Below are 23,081 nucleotides of genomic sequence, written 5' to 3'. Positions count from 1 at the left end.
ACTTAGGCAATCCTTTTTTCTTTTAATCTCTTAAAGTTGTTGCATTGACTATACCTGTGTATTAACTGTGTTACTGCTCAGCAAAACACATACCTGAAATTAACATTGAAAGATAGATCTTCTGATAGACCTTATTGAATTCATATCACTATGAAAAACACATCTACATAAATATTGTAAATAGGCTACTGTTAGGAATGCAAATATCTTTGCAAAATATATATTTTTTGCTGCAAATATAATTGTAATAGTATAATAGAAAATAGAATGGTATGTATATGGTATATGGTATGTAATGATATGGTACAGGTAAGTATGTAATTTCTTAACATTTACCCAATTAGATCTCATGAACTTCTGCAGACGGTTTCCCTTTTTAAACAGGTCAGTATGTTTATTTATATTTGCTGCCATTCTGCCAGTTTGTTAATGTTCATGAATGGTTTGGTATTACAGAAACTATGGTTACTCATTGCTTTAATCACAAACATGTTCTAAACATGTTTATGTGTAAGTTTTCCCATAATCTTTATTATGTTTCCCAAACAGAAATATTTCTTGTCCTTTATTACTTATTTACTTATTTATTTAATTTGTTGAATCTGTTTTTCTTGGCATTGGTTATCAGTGCAAATGTGCTGGAATATAATGTCTCTTTAAATTTGAATGGGCCATTCAAACTGCTGTGTATCCATTTTAATATATTTTAAATTTGGAGTAATCTGTAAAAATATCCTTGACCAGACTGACTTCACACCATCATGGCCGTGATACTAGAGATGTGCAGATGTGATATGCAAAGCAATACACAATCACCCACCCCTGTGAATTCTATAAAAAATGAATAAAATAAGTTTTGTTTAAAAAATATTTATTGTCACAGACACTGAAAACACAATACTTGACTCCCTTGTGATAAGAAGTTCATTGATTTGATGTCTCCCTGGCACATATGCATCTCTACAGCACTGAAATTGGAATGACAGTGGACATGCTAAAGGAATCCATCTTTGTTTCCTCTAACAGCTTAGCAAGCCCCTGTAAAATGAGAGATGAGAGAAATCAGACAGAGAAATCCAAACTCTATCTTTATCTGCATATTTAACTTGAATTAATACGACTACTTTTGTTGTCTTGCAGCTAAACTGAGAGCCTGACTTATGTCCGTGAACTTACCGGACTGCAGCACGGGCTGGAACTGGCCAGCCATGCAGATCTCCTCCTGTTTCTGGCGGACGACGCGCTGGATTGCAGGTGGTAGGCCACGGGGGTTGCGTGAGAAGATCAGGGCATAGCCGTCATCGCATGTGCCATCATCCTTCAGAGTGCGGCAAGCATAGGTGATAGCATAGTTGTCGTAGTCGGTGTCAATGATCCAGTAGTTGTCACCTTTATTAAGAATAAACAATAAAAAATGAGTCAATTGATTCATGTGACAATAATGGGTAAACGTGATAATATACATGTCTTCTGACCTCCACTAGACAGATAGCTAGCCAGGCCCTGATAGTTCATGAACATCTTGCCAGGAGTGGTAGGGTCAGGTACACTGTATTGGGCAGCCATGTCAGCACACACAACCCAGAATCTGTAAAGAGTTAGCAGGATTGGCATTAACATGTGACATCACCACTAACATTTTTAAACTTGATTTCTAAATCAAACTAAAATACGCAAGCAGATTTAGCATTTTGTGATGCCATTGCTGTCATATATTTAAACTTGATATCTGAATTTGCCCAGAATCCGTAAGCAGCAGGATTAGCATTAGCATGTGACGTCATTCCTGTCATACATTTAAACTTGATTTCTGAATCAAACCAGAATCCGTTAGCAGCAGGATTAACTTTAGCATGTGACGTAATTGCTGCCATATGTATTAAACTTGGTCATTGAATTGAATGCTTCATTACACTCATACTTTCAGATTTTTCACTAACCCGAAAAGAGTTACGCGGCCCTTTGAAGAGGCAGTCATGGTGCCGTCGTCATCAATGGTGTATTCTGCAGAGATGTTGTCCTGGAGGAAGAGTCCCTCTGGGTCTTTCTTCTGCTGAGCGTACCATTTGCCTGCATACTACAAGGTACAGTACAGCAGGTCAGGTCATCCTGTCTGTTTCACATCAACATTATTAATGACCGAATGTTTATCTCCACCGAGATCATCAAATAGCATACTACATACTCTCTTGGGGTCAAAGTCGTCCTTGACTGTAAAACTGTCCACAACGCAGGAGACAGACCAGCAGCGCTCAATGTAGGACAGGAAAACCACCAGCAGGGCAAACTTATAGTATTCCATTCTGAGTAGCGGAGAAGGAAAGCACAGGTGAAGCAGTCTGATGCAAAGCTAATCAGCTCAGCAATTTCTAACAGTCTTTTTCATAACAGTTTGAACTGCAGGTTACTTAACCCCGAGGGCCTACATAAAAACTCTAGATCTTACCTCTTTGTTTTGTTGTTGTTGTTTGGAGTGAACGAAAGGAAGGATTCTATGGTGTAGGATCTCTCTGTGGTTCTCCACAAGGCTGTGTTGTCTACACTGAGCAAGAGCTCTTTTATACCAACTCTACAGACAGGCTTATTGATTATTTTCACTTCTTGTGACTAAATAAGGTTCTTAAATCTATGGTTAATCCGGTTGTAGAAATCCTCACTGTAATCTGGCTTCTCGGTTGAACCCTCCCATGCTTGCCATAAAAACAAAAAAAGCTTTATGCAACTAATTGGAATATAGTGCGTCTTTTAAAAAATAAATCAATCAAAAACATCTGGGAATAGGGTTCGATGAAGCTGAAAGAAGCTTTATTTGTGAAATTGTGTTAAACAACTACTGTATTATGTAATGTTATTAGGTTCATGGTAATTTCCAATGAACAAGCTTTAGCTAATGTAAGATGTACTAAATGTCCAATAACCAGAAAACAAGACTAGACAAATTGTTGTGGGGGAATGATTGTGATTGTTGATGTACAATGTTGTCTTGATGACAATAAGCTTCTAGTGGCTTTGTGCCAATTTGATGAGATGGACTTGACTACGGAAGCAGCTTTATTCGTTATGAGAATCCATTATGTAATGTACTTTGCTCTTTGTGGTAGATTTGTGTGGTGTGATCTCATTCACTTCACATTCATCAGGTTTTAAAAGGAGCGTTTATTTTTAATAGTGCAGTATTGGCGTGCTACAAAAAGCAGGTATAGTAATTATGCAAACAAAATCTAGATTATATATTTCTTTACCCTAGTATGTCTATGATGTCATTGAATAAAAGTAAAATTGTATCCATTACTTATTTTGTTCCATATTTATTCATTAAGATGCTGTACAGACTCCTAGTCTCCCTCATCATTCACCTCTATTATAAAATTGTCTAAAGATTAGAAGTGTACATACATTTTTATAGAAATCAATTAGCAAGTTTGATGAAAAGCTACAATTTACTAGCTACACCATCAGAAATGGATAAGTAGGCCTAAATAAAATAGCATTGAATTATTTACTGTTATTGTGGCCACTTAACAAGCATCACAAAAAACACACCAGTTTTATTGGTAGCTCTGTTATCCCGAGATTCATAACCGGTATCACAGTTTTGTTTGGAAATGTATTTCAGGAATCACTGTTAACAGTAGAGGGGCCAGATTTACCAACAGCTTGCGCCATCGCAAACCATCTTTTGAACTACTGTCAGGATTTACTAAAGACACGCAGTGAAACATTAGCGCTAAAAAAGCCTTATTGCATATGCATTTGTAAGAGTTTCCCTTTCAGATGCAAAATTTATGGGAGGAGAGTAGTTAAATATATCATGCAAGGTGATTTACTAAGGTTTGGGCTTGTCAATTTACTGGTGTTTGCGCCATTTACCACCCAAATAAAGTACGTCTTAAACCAGACACTAACAGGTAGATTGGATTTGTCATTATGGAAATGATCCGTATGTTCTTTAATTTGCGCTTCGTCAGTAGATCATGCGGAGAACTTTCCACTCCCATCGGTGCTATTTTGGAATTGCGCTCATGCTAATTTGCCCTGTTTAGTAAATCTGGCCCTAGGTCTGTATTTTTAAGATACTTAGCCAGACGTTTGATTTTGAAGAATATATTTATTGTAAAATATGATCGTTGAACATTTGTCAGTTTGAAAAGTGATCAGATTGTCCCCAGAAGTCTTTTCTGAACTGTTCTTTGGACTACTTCCCATGCATATCTGCATAATCTGTGGCTAACATCTGCTGAATTAGCAGAATTAGGATTGGTTGGTCACGGGCCACACTACAGCACTGAGATCTCTTGGCTCAGATGCTACTGTGACCTCAAGAAACTTTGCTCCCAGGTGGTGAACGTGATTTCACCAAGTGCAACATGTTCCTGGATCAACATTTTAAGGATAACTTATGAGTAGGGTTTGGTAGGTTTAGGGGTAGGGATAAGGACTGTATTTTCAGACAGGAATGTTGTTTCCGGATCAACAAAATATGTCTTGCTTGACAAAATTACGTGACCGCTCTCAGGTGGGGTGATCTAGGCAACATACTGTAATATGTATCCATACAGTTACCAGTATGCTTGACGGGTTCCCTTACATAATGCATAATTAGATCCTGTCTTAAGTAACTCAACAGTGGCAGTGTTGCCATAATTTGAATCCTAATCCATTTATTTATGCTAAAGATGAGAGATGGCTAACCTGGCTAACCTCTCCTGGCACACCTGACAGTGCTCAGTGGTATCTATTTGTAGGTGTGCTCCACAGAGATTAGTGCACTTCTTTTTAAAGACTTTCATTTCTTTTTTTGGCCACAGCTTCTCAAGCCACCTGCTATATATACTATGTAAACAGATGTCTAAGAAGACTTGTTTGTCCCTGGTTGTTGTTATTCTTGTGCAGTGGAGCATATTTACCTTTAAACAGGTGTAAGAACTATAGGGGAAAACGTTTAAAAGGATACTCCACCCAAAATGTACTCATTTACTCATTTGCAAAACTGTGATTTATTTTCTTCTGTGGGATGGAAAAAAAGATATTTTTGAGATATATTTGTCATACAATGGAAGTCAGTGGGCTCTGATGTTGTTTGGTTATATTCTTTCCTTCAAATATCTTCCTCTGTGTTCTGCAGAAGAAAGTCAAACAGGTTTGGAATGACGTGAGGATGATGTAAATAGTAGCAACATTTTAATTGGTTTGGGATTGAGTATCCCTTTAAGAAGTTTAACAGGTCAGAAAGTGTAAAATATTGTTTGTTTAACAATTAGCTCTAACTAAACTAAACCTTTTACATTACATTGTTTTTCAGTGGATATCCTCAATTCCTGCTAACTGTTTCCTTCAGCTTTAGCACACACAGAAATGGATCTATAGGCCTTTTGTTTTGTTTGTTGTCCAAGTGAACCTCAACCCATAAGCCCTGATCCTAATCCCACACATCCCCCATGTTCTCATGGTTTGCTCCTAGCCAATCTATGAAACTATTCAAACAAAGGCACTCCTTAGTGTGAGTTCATACACAAGTGCTGAGCATGCACATGTTCCAATTGGCTGAAGCACTAGATTAGACTAGTTTTCTGGGATCACATCCGTTGTTTCATGCTCCAGAGAACAAGGGTTTTTAAAAAGGTATGTGTTAGCTATAGGTTAAGTGTAAGCTATAGGTCAGCCACATGTGTGGCTAGCTAGCACTTTCTGACTGTGTCACATTTATCATTTTTTCAGGGATTTTCAAGTTTTAGTGACCCAGGCAGCCCACCCCCTCCCATCCAGTCTCTGTCAATCCAAGGACCGCATTTGAGAAAAAGATCAGTTGAGTTCAGTCAAACTGTACACAAATGCAACATCTTTCGCATGTAAGAAAAGTTAGTTCAGATGAGTTGAATGAGTTCGGTGAAATGAGTCAAACTATGGTCTACTGCACCCTTGTGGGTATTTTAGGCAGTGACAAAAGCTGCATTCAGACTACAAAAAAAAAAAACTTTATGTTGTCGTCTGATTCTTTAAAACCTTGAGTTTTGAGGTCTTTTATTTACAAGGGCTTGAGAATTTAATTTTCAATTATTTAGTTGTTTTGTTTTCGTTTCTGTATGGCATTATTATTATCAGCAAAAACATTACTGATGCTTAACACTAGGTGGTACAGTAACAAAAGCACTGGATTCAGGTTCTGATTACTGCCCTTATGTTGGTCAGGACGGTAGAAACTTACTAATAAAACATGTTGCTTGTCATGTCAAAGGATGCATATGTCTTGCATATAATTTTCATGGCCAAACAAACATTAACACAATGAAGAAATTTGTACATAGGAATAAGTTACCCTTATCAATATGTTGGCTGATGAAATCCTAATGGTAATGGGTCTGATGTGCTAATGTAGAGATCATAGGTTCACACCCTTGTAGACTGTACTGAGAGTTGACTCCTGTCCCTCCTGAATCTCCAAGTTTCTCCAAAGAGACAGCATTTTGTTTAACAGGTTGATTTAGTTAAAATGCCTGTGTACTCGCTCGGGCAACTAACTGACAGCTGGATACATTTGACTAATAATCATGTACAGTTTCTAAACTGCTGGGTTCACCCACACAATAGAAATGTACCAGTATTCACCTTCCTTCAGCAGCCAAAGCTGTGACTTGTGTTGTGCACGTACTGTATGGAGCTATTAATATGCTGATTATCCTCATGACCTTTTGCTTAAGATGGATACGAGGCCTTTATATAGATATGTACTTTACCTGAACAAAAGATTATAGGTATTTTATGATAAGACTCTGTGTCGTTATTCCATCTAGACCCACATCTTTCAGTAATTAATTGCTAACATAATTTGTCAGTTATTTTATATATATATATATGTGTGTGTGTTCAATATTGAAGCACACACACACGTTATATACACACAAGCTTATCATGTTACTGCCATACAAAATGAGGCGTTCATAGAATTATGATGCAATACAGATATTGACTCTTTTTGAGAATTGCTGGTTTTAATTTAATTTATTTAATTTTTTTTTCTCTTAAATGGTAATTTAGTCAAGTTACGTAGTCAGATTACTAAGTAACTAGTAAAGTTACACATTCATTTTAAACTTACAATAAAATATCTGTTACTTTTTCAAATAAGTAATGCAGGTTACTTTGTATTCCCATTACTGAGCGACAGCTCTCTTGTCCCCATATTGAGTGAAATCGAGAGCAAGGAGCAGAGGCGTTGTGTGCGCCGTCTAAACATGGTTATAGTTGTAGACTAAATGTGAGCATGCATTTACTCATCTTGCACAAAACCAGTAACCAGAATCAGTATTCCTCAAAATTTATAACAGCTCAGAATATTATGCAAAACTGCAATAATTAAATGTTAAATTACATAAATATATTTAATGTATCTCATTTTATTAACCAATGTCTTTGCTGCTGACCGTCTTTGATCCAATTCAATTATACTAAAAAGCAAAAATTACTTTAGAAAAACAGTTTGTTTGCCTCTACTGTATAGGCGTGAATTTGCTTAATTTCCTTCAGCCAGAGGCTTATTTATTTAACTAGTGGTGTGAAAGGGCCTATACCTTTGCTAAAATGTTACCAAAAAGCAAACAAGCAAGCCCAGCCCAGATGAGAAAAAGTAATGGAAAAGTAATGTAACACATTACAATCCAAAGTAACCAAGGAACTCAGTTAGTTACTTTTTCGGGGAGTAACGCAATATTATAATGCATTACTTTTAAAAGTCACTTTCCCTAATACTGGTAATGAAGAATCTTCAGATATACTGTACATTTGTTCTTTTCCATTTTTTAGGAAATCCCTTTCACTGCTCCCATTGTATCAGTCACACTGAGCAAGAAGACAACTGGGTGCTGAGATAATCAGCTAGTGGCCTGGTTAAATAGGGCTTAGTAATAAGGAGTGTGTTTTTAATAAGAACTTAAAGAGCTTGTAGCATAAAGGCCAGGCTTTTGGGAGAAGACACAAAGAGGAACAAAGCATATGATTGTGCATTACCACTCATACTTTATGATTGTTGCTTTTCCTCTAAAACTGTTGTTAAGAGCACCTCTTCTTTTTCCCAGGACACAGAGAGGAGAGGAGAGTTCAGAGGAGGACGTTGGTCAGTTTCAGCTGTGGGCTCAGGCTTTGATGCAGGTCACCTGATCAGTTTTACTAGAGCAGATCCTGATTCACCTTCAACACTATTAGGAAAACACCTTGCTGATGACAGTTAGATTGGACACGGGTTGCCCCTGCTGTGGCAGGCGTCTCATCTCACGATTTCTTTTTCTCAACCATTTGAGGAATATAGGCTGTAAATATTCATTTGTTTTGTCCTGAAAACTCATTTGAACTCTCATTACTTGGCCATTACCTGCCAGTACTGGGACTGGGCCAGAAGATCCCACGATGAGTGTCAAAAAGGAAGACGTGGAGAAGTTCCTGGATGGAAACGCAGATTTTGCCAGGAGCTATTTTGACAAAAAGCTCAAACCTGGTGCCGTGGCCTCGATCATGCAAATACCGGAGTCGAAAGTGGATGTGGACAGTTTTAAGGCCATATGCTCGATAGAAGAGGGAGCGATGTTCTACGATCTCATTACAGACATGCAGGAGAACGTCAATATGGAGAAGGTGATTTTTAAGATTCTGCAGAGGATCAGCGCTATGATCCACGCCGACCGATGTAGCCTCTTCATGTATCGACAACGGAACGGCATCGCCGAGCTGGCTACGCGTCTCTTCAACGTTAATAAAGATTCTGAGCTCGATGACTGTGTGGTGCCTCCAGACTCTGAGATCGTCTTCCCTCTGGACATCGGTATAGTGGGACATGTGGCTCAAACCAAGAAGACTGTCAATGTGAAGGATGTTACACAGGTACGAACCACTCTGAAACATCTGTACACAGATCAGACGCACTTTGTAAAACTTGATTGAAAGAGACTAATTACATTATTATACATTATTCGACTGCAGCTATGGTCATATTTTGAGGCTCGGCAAATCCTCTTGACATAATCCCATTTATTTCAATATGCCATGACCTATGTCCAGCATGAAGGATTATTTCACCTGTGGCATTTATGTAATGACCAAATCTCCTCACAGTAGTGAGTGAAAAGATTTTTCATTTAATAATTTTTACTGTATGTTGTTTGTGTTATGGCATCTACACAATTATTTTGATTTGTTAAACAAGGGCGAAAACACTTTTCATGTGCTTTCTAATATCCATAAGTAATGAATCCATTTGCAATAATTAATTGTCAGATAAATGTGAAGTTAGTGCCACAATTAAAAGTCAGTTATCAGTATATCAGTAAAACGAGTCTTTTAAAGATGTTATTTTCTAAGATACGTCTTTCATCTGTGATGAGATATTGTGGTTAATTAACATCATGAGAAAACTAATTTGATTCCAAAGTTTGTTTGCAGTCTGACCCTATGACAATTTGCATTGAGTGATAAATACAAGTATAAATGTGTGGGGATAGTGTGCAATGTGTGTGACATAACTGACTTTGCTTTCACTGTAGGATAGTCACTTCAGCACATTCGTTGACGAACTTACTGAATACACCACGCGCAACATCTTGGCCACGCCCATTATGAACGGCAAGGACATAGTAGCCGTCATCATGGCAGTCAACAAGACTACTGGACCCTATTTCACAGATGAAGATGAGGATGTAAGTGTCTGTCTGCCTTTTCTGTCCACCACCTATTATTAATACAGTGGCCTCAAAACAAACACATTTTTTGAATGTCACTGCATTAGATAACAAAATATCAAATTAGTATAACTAATAAATGCCATTTAGCATTTACAGACTACACATGCACAATTTTCAATAAACTTTTTTTGCATATGTTAGATTTTATATGAGAAAACAAGATATACTGTTCAAAAAAGACAAGTATTTTAACACTTAATTTGAACATTTTTAACTGGTAATAATGCCTGGTAATACGTGTTTGCTTTTGCATTAAGTCTATCTGACTTAAAGGGGAACTATTATGCAAAATTCACTTTTATGAGGTGTTTGAACACCGATGTGTGTCTGCAGTGTGCTAAAAAAATCTATTTTTTATAATTCCCATAAATCAAAAGCAGTCTATTTGAACTCGCTGATTCAGATTCCTCCCTACAATGATGTCATTGTAGGGATAAGCCCCACCCACAGCCGGTGATGATCTGCCCTTTTAGCATAGATAAAACCCTGAGTGAGAAGCACAAAGTCCGCCATTTTTGTATCCCCGCTGTAGCTGCTGGAGTTGTGGAATGTCTGTGCCAAATCGGCATTGCTGTTGTTGAGTTTTGGGATGTACCAATGCACATAAAAATCTCCATAGACACCCGCCACCTGAGTCACTGAGGACATTGTGGTTAAATTTCATTTTCGAAGGAAATGTCCCAAAGAAAATAGCTAAATTCTTATACGTTTGTGCCAATATTTTTTGCGCCGGACTGCTCCACAAACAAGGGTCTTTTTAACGCTGGATTTTCAAAAAGGTTGATTCTGAAAGATGGGTTAATACCAACGCTTCGTGCGCAAACTTCAGCTCCAGACTCAATCATGAGATGAGAGTCCTATTTTGTATTAATAGTTCCCCTTTAAGAGTTTTTTATATATATATATATATATATATATATATATATATATATATATATATATATATACAGCAGTATTTGAAGTGAATCAAAAAAGTTCATCAAAGTTGTGCTTAGACAAGAAAGGTTATTGTTCAAAATTCATGTATAAGTTTGATGAAAGGTTTTGATCCACTTCAGATGTTGGCTACTGTATATAAAATGTTGAAATGAGACACTAAAGACATACTGTACTTGGCATTTACTGAGACATTAAAGCATACTTGGCATCATGTTATTTACTTAAAAATTTTCAAAATATGCCTCTTTTTTTCAAAGCTTTTTTTAAAGTATATGAAAGTTGGCTCTCTGAACCTGAAGATTTTTCATCTGAGCTACCTTCATAACTGTGAAACACGTAAAGGACAGGTCAGTCTGCATAAGTTTGCAAACACTAGCAATTGTTAAAAATGAATTGAAAAAGATATGGTTCTTAATGCATTTTTTATGTTTTTCATGCATAGCTGCTGTTGTGGTCAGCTAACAAGGTGTTTGAAGAGCTCACAGACATTGAACGACAGTTTCACAAAGCTTTGTACACAGTGCGAGCCTACCTCAACTGTGACAGGTACTCTGTGGGCCTGCTGGACATGACCAAGGAAAAGGTACGTCAATCGCTATAACTGCTGAAAGGAACAAAGGCTTCATGCTTAATTTAGAGGCTTCAGTCTGTCCTGTTTCTCCCTGAGTCTGACATGGTGGTTTTATTCTCTTGCAGGAGTTCTTTGATATTTGGCCAGTGTTGATGGGAGAGCAGCCACCTTATTCGGGCCCTGTAACTCCAGACGGAAGAGTAGGCTGCATTTTTCATATTTCAAATTAAAGTGATAGTTCAGCCAAAAATCCCAAAAAAGTGTTTCATCATTTACTCCCAAGCCAACTCTCTTTACTTTTTTTGTATGGAATGTCTAGCAGAATTTTTTTTCTTTTTCAAAACAGTGACACCTGTGGTCACCATTCACTTTCGTTATATGGATAAGAGCAGCTTTGACATTTAAAAAAAAAATCATACTTGGTTTGAATGACATGAGTAAATGATGACAAAATTCTGCCTCTAAAATGCTAATAAAATCAAATTTTCATCTTTCGTTTCACTTAGGAAGTAATTTTCTACAAAGTTATTGATTATATTTTGCATGGAAAAGAGGACATCAAGGTCATACCGTAAGGTTTCTTTTTTCTTATAGTAGCATTTTTTTCTGATGTGTTATATCCAAAGTGTGCATTTTAAGAGATGGCATTATAAAAAAACAAAAAAAACATTTTCTCTCTCTTACCCCCCCCCCCACACAGAAATCCAACTCCAGATCATTGGGCTTTGTCTAGTGGATTACCCACATATGTAGCAGAAAATGGATTGGTAAGTTTCTCCTTTATTATTTTGGGAACAAAGTATGGTTGAATTATTTAATTTTTTTTGTAAATATATATTTACATATGTATTTATTGACTTTTATTGTGTGCTCAAGATTTGCAACATCATGAATGCAGCATCAGAGGAAATGTTCAACTTTCAGGTAGATATGTTTTGCTATCTAAACCATGTTTAATCGTTGAAGTTGCCTTGAATTGCAGTAATAACACTTTGTGATTCTGTAGACGGAAGCTCTGGATAGCAGTGGATGGACCATAAAGAATGTGCTGTGTCTGCCAATTGTCAACAAAAAAGAAGAAATTGTTGGTGTTGCAACTTTCTACAACAGGAAGGATGGCAAACCATTTGATGACCATGATGAACAACTCATGGAGGTAAAATTGATCAATTGATTGGTAGAAGGATAGAGATGGGTCACCACTGACTTGTTGAGTCACGGAACAATGCGTTGTTGTCTTGACAGGCTTTGACACAGTTTCTGGGCTGGTCGGCCCTCAACACGGACACCTACGACAAAATAAATAGGCTGGAGAACAGGAAGGACATTGCTCAGGACATGGTGCTTTACCATGTCAAATGTCGAGATGATGAGATTCAAAATATCCTTGTAAGTTCCAAGTGACTTATTTTATTGTATTGTACTGTAATTGATTGTATTTTATTTCTGTTAATTTTTGTTCTGTTTGATTTTACTATTCTAGAAAACAAGACAATATTTTGACAAAGAGCCAATTGACTGTGAGGAGGACGAGCTTTTGGAGATTCTGGTACTTTGACCTGTTTACTGTTCCTTTTATCTTATTAATTCAAGAGTTTTGAAATCAGGGTACAGGCTGATCCCAACCTTCTCAGATAGATAAGACAAAGAAAGTCGCCTTTAATAGGAAACCATTAGCAATAACATTACAGATTATTTGAAATGTCTATTGTGACTCTCTTAATATGCTAATGATGTTCAAGTTACGCTGTTTCAGCTGATATTGCATTCTTCAAATTATTAAAAATACTTGGTTTTGTGTTCTCAGAAAGTTTTGCACTGTCTGACTTTTTTGTTTGTTGTTCTTCATGCAGAAAAAAGAGCTGCCTGGCCCAAAAAAGTTTGAGATCTACGCCTTCCATTTTTCAGACTTTGACTGCACTGAACTGGAGCTTGTAAAGTGTGGGATCCAGATGTACTATGAAGTTGGGGTGGTTAGAAAGTTTCAGATCCCTCAGGAGGTACATTTTCATGTTTATGATGACAGAAACACTTTATTTGTGTGTATCATGAAATTTCATAAAAACAATATGTAATATGGCTGCTATCTGCTTTAATTAGGTTTTAGTGAGATTCATGTACTCAGTCAGCAAAGGCTACAGGAAAATCACCTACCACAACTGGCGCCATGGCTTCAATGTTGGGCAAACCATGTTCACTTTACTCACGGTATGACCTGCTCATCTTACATTTGCATTTATGCAATTGGAAGCCACTATCATCTGATGTTTTCAGTTCATTTTAAACCGTGATGTTAGTGTTGCTAGCGTCATACTGTACTGTTTGAGCTATAGAAGCACTTGTTTAGGTTCCAAGCAAAATGTATTTTTAATTTAAGTAAATAATCAAAACACATTTGCAAATAATGATTGTTTTCGAACAAGTTTCAAACACTCCTTCATCTTCCATTGGTTAGACAAACTCATGCCCAGTTAGGTTGCTCAGACAACCTTGACTTTGACTTTCTTGTTCATGACACATTTTTGATACACATACTCAAAATAATAAAATCTTAATGAGAATATTTTTTGTATTTATGGAGCCAGACAGGGAAACTGAAGAGGTATTACTCAGATTTGGAGGTGATGGCCATGATCACTGCCGGCTTCCTGCATGATATCGACCACAGAGGCACAAATAATCTCTACCAAGTGAAGTCAGTAAACTACTAATACTTCTAACTAGTACTTGTACTACTATTGCTTCTAATAATAATAATAATAATAATAATAATCATTACTTTTGTATTTTTTGTGGTTAGGTCCGGAAATCCTCTAGCCAAGCTGCATGGATCCTCCATTCTAGAGAGGCATCACTTGGATTTTGGCAAATTCTTGCTAGGCGATGAGGTAAGAGCAAACTGTCCAGAATGTAAGCTTCCATGTTAATTTGATTTGATACTTACACATTTGTTTTTCCTTAGACATTAAACATCTTCCAAAACCTCAACAGAAGACAAACAGAGCATGTCTTCCACCTCATTGATATTGCCATTATCGCAACTGATCTTGCCTTGTACTTCAAGTAAGTTACAATATGTAACAATGGAATGTTTTAAATGCCACTATTAAATTATTTACTCATCATTATGTTGTTTCAAACTCATATGCTGTCATGCAGCTTTTTATACAATGACAGTTCATAGTGACCATGGCTGTTCATTTAAAGAATTAAAAACATAATAATACAAAAATGTACTCAGCTCAACTTTTTCTCTACCTAAAAGAAAGAGGACAATGTTCCAGAAAATTGTGGATCTCTCCGAGACATATGAAGAGGAGAAAAAATGGGTGGACTTCATGTCCCTTGAAACAACAAGGAAAGAAATTGTAATGTAAGTGTTTTCATTTATAGCTACATTAGGCATTTTGGCAAAATAAATATTTAAAAAAGAATCATTTTGTGCTTATTTTTTCATATTTGTATTAATCGACCAGGGCGATGATGATGACAGCGTGTGACCTCTCAGCTATCACGAAGCCATGGGAGGTGCAGAGCAAGGTAGGAGATGTCAACTGAAGAATAACTTCTCTTTTGCTTCTCTGGAATATACAAAGCGTGATTTGTCCCATCCTAGGTTGCCCTCTCTGTAGCAGCTGAATTCTGGGAGCAGGGTGATCTTGAGAGGACTGTGCTTGAGCAACAGCCCATCGTGAGTACCTGTTTGTTTTCACACAAAACTTGCCATTCTAATATTGGTGGTAAAAGAAAAAAAGTAGAATCAGAAAATCTTATGTGGTGTCTGTCTTTTTCACCTAATCTAGCCCATGATGGACAGGAACAAAGCCGCAGAGCTGCCAAAGCTTCAGTGTGGTTTTATCGACTTTGTCTGTACTTTTGTCTACAAGGTACCTTTATGAATGATGGAGACTGATCAATTTCTGTTTCATGAAATGAATGCCAAAAACAAAACGAAAAAGTTTTGGTCAGTAAGATTAATTAGCAACCCTTTTCTCTTATTCTTCCACAGGAGTTCTCTCGTTTCCACAAGGACATCCAGCCAATGTATGATGGCATTCTGAACAACCGGATGAATTGGAAAGCGAGGCAGGAGGAATATGAGTCGAAACTAAAGGAATTGGAGGAGGCAACTAAAGCCAAACAGGAAGCAGCTGCCAACAACGGTTTGAATTTTAGATAGTCTTTTACTTAAGCTTTTATTCAGTTTCGTTTACTGTACTTGTACTAAATTTGATGAAATCTTCAGGGTGACATTTGACATATGTTCACTATTGCTCAAAAGTTTGGGGTTGTTAAGTTTTTTTTTAAATGTTTTTGAAAGTCTTTCAGCTCACTAAGGCTGCATTTATTTGACCAAACATACAGTAAAAACTGTAATATTGTGAAATATTATTACACTTTAATATAATTGTTTTCTATTTGAATAGTACATTGAAAATGTAATTTATTCTTGTGATGCTAAATTGTGATGCTCTTCAGTGTCACATGATCCTTCAGAAATCACTCTTAATATGCTGATTTGGTGCTCAGGAAACATTTCTTATTGTTTTCAATGTTAAAAACAGTTGCTGCTTAATAGTTTTGTGGAAACCATGATACATTTTTCTTTGGGATTCTTTGTTCAAAGTTCAAAAGAACAACATTTATTTGAAATTTTATTTTACTATTAATTACAACATGTCTTTACTGTTCAATTTAATGCATCCTTGCAGAATAAAAAAAATAAAACCTACTGACACCAAACTTTTGAACAGTAGTGTACACTGACAATGCTAAATGGCCAAAAGTATGTGAACACCCAAACACAACTATATGTGCTTGTTGAACATTAAATTGAAAATAATTATGCAGATTAAAAGGAAAATGGTCATCACTTTGCTGCTATAATAAAGGTTTTATAGCCTTTGACTTCCACAAAAATAAATAATTTTCTTTTATTATTATTTATTATCTAACTCTTTAGAAAACCATCTATTTATTGTAGCTTTAAAAAACCCAGACAGCAAAAATCTGACCTGAAGAAGATGTAATGAAACATCAAGAACTTTATTCATCTCAAAAGACCCTGATTGGTCGTTACAAAACCCAGATCTGAACTAGAATAGCCAATCCTGTTAATTACAAGAAAGTGTCCACATCCTGTCAGCCATATATTGTATGATCTAACACATTTCTATAATTTGGAATCTGTGTTTGTATTTGTTTCTCTACAGCTGCAAAGTCCAACAGCACCAGTGGATCAGGGTCCAAGACCTGCTCCATCTGCTAGAGAAAAGACAACCGTACAGAGGGCAGGGCAGTTCAAGATGCAACTTAGCCTCTGTTACGTCAAATGGGGGGATGCAACCTGAACCCCAGGATCCCCAAGGATCTAACCAAGAGTGAGTGGGAAAACACTATCAATGCATTATATGCTATCAGCAAGCCACAAGACCACCTGCTAACCAAAACACACGTTGGATCTTGCCTACAGTTAGTATTACTGTTCCATTGTGTTTCCTTTGGGTCATAGTGTTTGGTTTAAGCATTTTCATTGGATGGTAATCAGTTTCAATTAATCGCAATGCAGTCTTACAGGAAAATTCAGATTTGGTTCTGATTTATCCCCCAACCAATCAAAAATATTAGCATAATCTATAAATTACTTTCAGTTCCTTACAGTTGCTATTTAATATCAAGCAGGTCCACAACAAGTTCACGCATGTCTGTAATTAAAATCAAGGAATCAAATAATTACGTACTTTAAAGATAATTTTTTCTCCATTTTAAATTTGTTATAATGTTTCATTTAGTGTCACCTGCTACTTTCCCTGAACGTAAAGGCCATTATATGAGTGATAAGTAGTTTTCATGTCATTCATTCCCTCTAAAAGTGATCACATCGTACAGTTTGGTCACATCCAAAGTTAACTTTCAGGTCGCTAAATGTCATTTTATGACTTTGGTAGGTGACAGACTTTAATTTGCAATAAAATATAGCTTCTGGTAAGCAAGATATGAATACAGTGGTGGTCAGTTATAGTTTAGTAGTTAAGTCATAGCTGTTTTTATAGACGGATTTTTATTTCTGACAGGAAATGCGCAACTGTCCTTCAGAATTATTTACGTCAAGTGCTGTCATGGGTGTGTTTTACTGAGCAATGTCCCGTTACTCCGTTTCTCCCCTGTTGGGACATGCGTTCACAGAGAAAACTAATTCCAGTGGCCTTGATACCATTCATCTGTTGAGTTCTCAGCTGACATGTCATCACACTGTACCTTGACAAGTCTGTGATTAAATTCACAAAGGTATCCAGATTCAGGCATAATGTTTTTCCTCTTATGTCTGACTTTTATAGGAATCAAGTTTCTCTTTCACTGGTTGTCTATAAAACATCTTGAAAACATCAGTTGTGAATCTAATTGTGTCAATATACGTAAGTTATTTATAAATTTTATGAGGTACGACTTTACATAGTTTTAAAATAAATACTATGAAGGTGTGTTTTAGCGCACTTAAGGAATTGTACATGCTTATTATGCAAAGCTGCTGCTTCTGATTCACATATAATAAAGGTTTAATTTAAGTTGCGAAGTTTCAGGCAGTAGATAAGAAAATTGATGTTTTAATCGATGTGTCAGATCTGACAGTTGGGGCCCGGTTATAAGACTTGTTTGACCCAAATGTGATTTACTTGCAGAGCAAGTTTCATCATGTTTTTTGACAAGAATTCGATTATTTTGATTCATCATCAAATAAGATGCTCTCCAACCATCCAAAATACATCATCAAATATGGGTGATTTCAAATAAATTGGTAAAAATGTCAAGCTTCACTTTGTTTGCTCAATACCATGGCAATTAAAGCATATATTTTTATGAACTTGTGTTTTAGTTTTTTTACATAGTACTTAGATGACCATTTCAAAGAAATGCTATTCTTTTGAACTTTCTATTCATCAAAGAATCCTGAAAAATGCATTATGGTTTCCAGGAAAATATGACTTTATTTAAAAAATGTTATTGATGTTTCTTGAGCATCAAATCAGCATATTAGACTGATTTCTGAAATATCATGTGACACTGAAGATTGGAGTAATGATGCTGAAAATTCAGCTTTAGAATTCAGCATAGGAATTACATTTAAATTACTGTATATTAATACAAAAAACAGCTATTTTAAACTAACAGTATTGCAGTTTTTACTCTTTTTGATTAAATAAATGCAGACTTGGTGAGACGTCTTTCAAAAACATGAAAAAAATCTTACCAATCTCAAACTTGTGAATGATAGCGTATGAAAGCAATAATAGTAATCTGAGATTCTCTTCACACATCTGCTCGGTGACTCACTCGATAAGAAAGCCTCTTATCCTATGAGAACTATCAGCAGTTTCCACCCTTCCCTTCCTAGATGTAATCTGCAAAGGTTATCTGAACAGCTACACATCCCTACATATTCCATTTCACAATTAATCCTCTGACAATATTCTTAGAAAGACTTTTAATGTTTTTGTCTCTGTTAAGGCCCGTTCACACCAAGAGAGAAAACTATAACGATAAATAAATCTTTCTGAAAATCATTCTAAATATAAAAGGATAGCAGATTCCACACCACAACTATTATGATGACAGGGAACGATTTCATTGAAATCACCTACAGAGCGATTTTTTTTTCCAGCTGATGAATGATAAAAACATTGACAGCCAATTAGATTTAAAGTGGCAGACAACAAAACTCAGTGTGCACGTCCGCTGGTGTGGATGCTAGTATAGTTATTGTTAAAGTTAATCTTTCTTGGTGTGAACAGGCCTTTAAACTCTCAGCATTTCTGGGTTTCAGATAAACACAACAAGAAATGTTGAAAGCAGAGTTTTGAGACATCTAAACAAATATATATCTTGCTTATTTGAATAGTTAATGAAGTGTAGCACTGCAGCTAAGTAGCTGTGAAGCATTTGTGCAAAATCAGCACTTGTGCTGTATTGGCTTGACCTAAATCCTGGGATTTATGCTAAACCATGGTCACGTTATACAATTGTCCTCCCTCTATAAATGTCACTACGGCAATGCAGAAAAGACAAAACAGTCTACAACATATTCTCAGTGGATGATCTTGTTTTGTTAGATGCACATAGTGCATACAAATATAAAGATATGAAAATATATTCTAGCTGAATTAGTATGCAGAAATCCCTATGATGCATATAATCAGGAAATCAAGGAAAAAAGAAAGTACAAAAACATTTTAACTACTGTCTTTATTGAAAAATAGAATTAGGTTCATTGTGATTCATCTCATTTGGTGCTGGAATGGATACGTCACGGAGACTTACTTCAGAATGGTGTCAGAGTTTGCTGTAGAAAAAAAAAAAGAAGAGAATTTAGGATTTCTGCCGGTTTTATGAAGGTAAATTTAAGACCTTTTCCAAGACCTTTTTAAGACCAACTTAATTTAAGTTAATTAAATACAATACGTCAGTAAATGTCTAGTAAGAAATATGAGTTGCATTAGCAACATTTCAGATTTTGAAAATTAAACATCAGACAGATATCTATTAAGTATCTTGAATACCTCACAACCACTAAAATATGGACATAACTTTTACTGTATCTTCTTTTCCAGTGCAATTGTCTAAAGAGTATTAAATCAAGATACATTTACTGGAGATACAAAAGGATCAGAAAAGTGTACTTCATTCAAAGGGAAGTTTTCAAAGCTCACTGACGGATATTTGTTCTTGTTTTAAGCATAAACTCACTTCACTTAGTTAAATTATAAAAAAGACATAAGAAATAAGTTAACACAAGTTAACACCCTGTATTACTACTAAACATGTCATTAAGTTATGCCACACACGCATACACAGAACTTTGATAACTTTCTCTAAATCATCAACCAAGTTGAAATCCATCCCCTGAAATTCTTTTCCATGAATAACATTTCTTTGCATTTGTTTCATTGAATATTTTGGTAAAGAATTCTAAAGAACCGAAAGCAACCTTCGGTCCCAAAGTTAAATATCAAATGATGTGCTGCATCATGACATGCTGTTAATGTATTGCAAAATAAAAAAGGGAACAGTTTTTTTTTCATCAAACACCATTTCAACATACTGTATCATCCCTCTACATGGGTTTGGTTAATGTAAAATGTCCACACTGAAACACCAAGGTCTGAAATGAACAGACGGGGCAGGGTTCAAATACGACCCAAAAAATTACTATTATTACATATATTTTATCATATTTTATTCTTGTTATATTGTAGAATAATTAATTTAATATTTTATATATAATATATATATATATATATATATATATACACACACACACACAACTATTTATAGCTGGTTACAGACCTTCAGAAAGCTGTTTGTAAATGCGCTCTCGCTCTTCCCTGAGTTTCTTCTCTTCCTCCTCAATCCTTCTTTCTTCAGCAGCAATGGGCTTCAGGTAATCTGGTGAGCAGATTGATTGAAAAACACCATAGAAAAACTATTTAATGAGGAAGAAAACAACTCTGAATATTTAAATACAAAACAAAAAACAATACAAAAAAAAATGTATAAAGTAAACAAATGTTTAAAACAGATTAAAGTGCAAAAGAACTATAAAGAACAATAGGTAACACTTTACAATAAGGTCTCATTGCGTTAATGCATTACCTAACAATGAGCAATAGCTACATTTGTTACAGTAGTTATTATTCTTTGTTAGTGTTAGTTAAAAATACAACTGTTCACTGTTAGTTCGTTTTAGCTCAATTCCATATTTATCTGTTAATAAATAATATCAACAGATACAACTTTGATTTTAATAATATTTTAGTAAATGTTTAAATTAACATTAACTAAGATTAATAAATGCTTTAGAAGTATTGTTCATTGTTAGTTCAAGTTAATTAATTAATCAACTAATGTTAACTAATATAACCTTTTTTATATTTTTTATTTGCAGATTTATATTTCAATAAAAAATACAAACACTTAAAGAATCTTACTGTAAAGTGTTATTGAACAATAATAAAGAATCAAATCATTTTCAATTTCAATATCTATAAATGTTTACCGGTTGATGGAAAAATAGGCTATTCTTAAAATACACTCAAACAATCGAAACAATTAGTAATAAGAAATTATTCATGGTATTTTGAAGTGCCCAAGATTACAATATCATGCACTTTCATTGTAATGATATATCGTCCAGTACATCGGCACATACCATATATAAAAACTTACCATATCTCTGCTTCCCATAAAGTAATCCAATTAGCAAGGCTGACCATCTTGCTGTCTGAAATCAGAAAGAGGACTGCTGGTTTGTTTACTGGTAAGCTTGTCAAGGACTTTAAAGGCCACTGTGATATTTTATAAATCCATTCTTTACTGAATACTACGAAAATTGAACATACAGTATGAGGAAATACAGTTTTAATGCATTCAAACCACAGTCTATTTATGGGTACAAAAACATTCAGCAATGTCCTCTGGTGTGACATGCTATAATCAATATAGTCAACTATTTTAAACAAAATGTTTTCAAATATAAAATACTGTTTTTATATAAGAAGTATGCATTATGACTGACCTCATCAGTGACTATATAGGGGATGGATGTTTATATTTTTGTAAAATCACCTCACCACAGGGGCATGTACAACTTTCAATTCCCATTATTCATTCTATTTAAACATTTGACAAGTTTATTCCCCGATATATTTGCAACACGTCATGGTAATCTTCAACTTAAGTTAACATGCCTGACCTTGCAGTGCTGAGGATAGGCAGCTAGGCTAACACGATTAGCTCATTCACCGGCTAACGTACAGTTGCTATGGGTTTGACCAATGAATTGTATGCTAAGCTAAGCTAACAAATAGCAATGTATAGCAAGCTAATTCGCTGATGAATGAAGGTCGCCGATAAATAAATAAAAACTAATAAGAATGAAACATGTTAATGAATATAAAGAAAGGTTTGAGGGTCATAGTCTGAATAGAGCCTGTACCTTGATAAGCGGGGAGACCTGTACGGGAGGAACCATGTTTGAATGGGTCTCTTCAGCCTCAGGAGAGGAAGTCAATGGCAGTGTGCGCTCGGCTCTGCTCTGGATGATTTATGATTCTCCCTACTGTCAGCAGGCTACACTGTACACATGTCCATTATCCATATTTTTTAGCAGTTCACTTAAATATTCATGTAGTAAGTATGACAATTGAGTTTGTAAATGATAAATATTGTATCATACAGGCTCTCAATTAACATAGGGTATTTATTTATTTATTAATAATTATTAGCCTATTAAATAATTATTAATAATTATTATTATTATTCAATATATTTGATAACGATTTTAGCAGTTCACTTAAATGTCCCTACATTGTTTCGAATACGTTTTTTGATGTACATATAGTCCATATAAGTCTCTCACTGGGTATTTATTTATTTTTTTATTTTTTTATTTTTTTATAATTTGTTTAGTAGGCTATTATTATTCACCATTTTAACATACTTTTTAGCAAGTTAAAATAGATAAATAGGACTTTTTTTTTTTAAGTATAAATATTCCATACATCTCTCAATTAATATGGGGCATTTATTTATTTAGTATTAGTAGTAGCAGTAGTAGTATAATATTTAGAAAGTTATTTAAAAACATTTAGAAAGTTTTTTTTGTCATTTTATGTCAACTGCCCATTGTCATCAATATAAATTGTACAATATGCATAAATCCTGTAAGAAAAAAAAACAGAAAAGAAACCTTGACAAGACAGGTCATGGTTATTCTCTAAAGATGAATTCCTTCCTAAGGCTGTCCGTCTCCAAGTGATGATACGTTTGTTTGTTTAGACTCAACTTGT

At 35.3% G+C, this 23,081-nt stretch overlaps 3 protein-coding genes across 4 annotated transcripts; 1 reads left to right on the top strand and 2 right to left on the bottom strand.

Annotated features, from left to right (window-relative positions):
* Positions 1-851: 851 nt before the first annotated feature.
* rbp4l (retinol binding protein 4, like) lies at positions 852-2,580 on the bottom strand. The gene is made up of 6 exons (XM_084387550.1): positions 2,447-2,580; positions 2,186-2,303; positions 1,941-2,077; positions 1,476-1,588; positions 1,177-1,389; positions 852-1,038 (listed from the first exon to the last, which is right to left on the bottom strand). The coding sequence occupies exons 2-6, from the start codon at positions 2,300-2,302 to the stop codon at positions 1,028-1,030; spliced, it is 591 nt and encodes a 196-aa protein (XP_084243676.1). The 5' UTR covers position 2,303; positions 2,447-2,580; the 3' UTR covers positions 852-1,027.
* Positions 1,238-18,100, top strand: pde6b (phosphodiesterase 6B, cGMP-specific, rod, beta). 2 transcript variants are annotated; one of them, XM_084387548.1, is made up of 24 exons: positions 1,238-1,340; positions 1,928-2,084; positions 8,073-8,871; positions 9,531-9,683; positions 10,925-11,014; positions 11,110-11,250; positions 11,364-11,438; positions 11,745-11,809; positions 11,939-12,005; positions 12,115-12,162; positions 12,245-12,394; positions 12,484-12,627; positions 12,722-12,787; positions 13,092-13,238; positions 13,339-13,446; positions 13,824-13,933; positions 14,039-14,126; positions 14,201-14,301; positions 14,504-14,611; positions 14,715-14,778; positions 14,855-14,929; positions 15,042-15,125; positions 15,248-15,401; positions 16,452-18,100. In XM_084387548.1, exons 3-24 carry the CDS (start codon positions 8,401-8,403, stop codon positions 16,505-16,507), a joined length of 2,565 nt encoding a protein of 854 aa, XP_084243674.1. In that variant the 5' UTR covers positions 1,238-1,340; positions 1,928-2,084; positions 8,073-8,400; the 3' UTR covers positions 16,508-18,100. The 2 variants fall into 2 exon arrangements, with proteins under 2 accessions (XP_084243674.1, XP_084243673.1); XM_084387547.1 differs by lacking the exons at positions 1,238-1,340; positions 1,928-2,084 and having other exon boundaries at positions 7,892-8,871.
* A 1,360-nt stretch (positions 18,101-19,460) lies between these two features.
* Positions 19,461-22,356, bottom strand: atp5mea (ATP synthase membrane subunit ea). Its single transcript, XM_084387546.1, has 4 exons — positions 22,229-22,356; positions 21,460-21,514; positions 20,581-20,679; positions 19,461-19,576 (listed from the first exon to the last, which is right to left on the bottom strand). The coding sequence occupies exons 1-4, from the start codon at positions 22,262-22,264 to the stop codon at positions 19,551-19,553; spliced, it is 216 nt and encodes a 71-aa protein (XP_084243672.1). The 5' UTR covers positions 22,265-22,356; the 3' UTR covers positions 19,461-19,550.
* Positions 22,357-23,081: the final 725 nt, after the last annotated feature.

This window comes from Rutilus rutilus (assembly GCF_951802725.1).
Source record: "Rutilus rutilus genome assembly, chromosome: 18".
Lineage (NCBI taxonomy): Eukaryota > Metazoa > Chordata > Actinopteri > Cypriniformes > Leuciscidae > Rutilus > Rutilus rutilus.
This window is presented reverse-complemented; position numbering and strand designations above follow the sequence as displayed.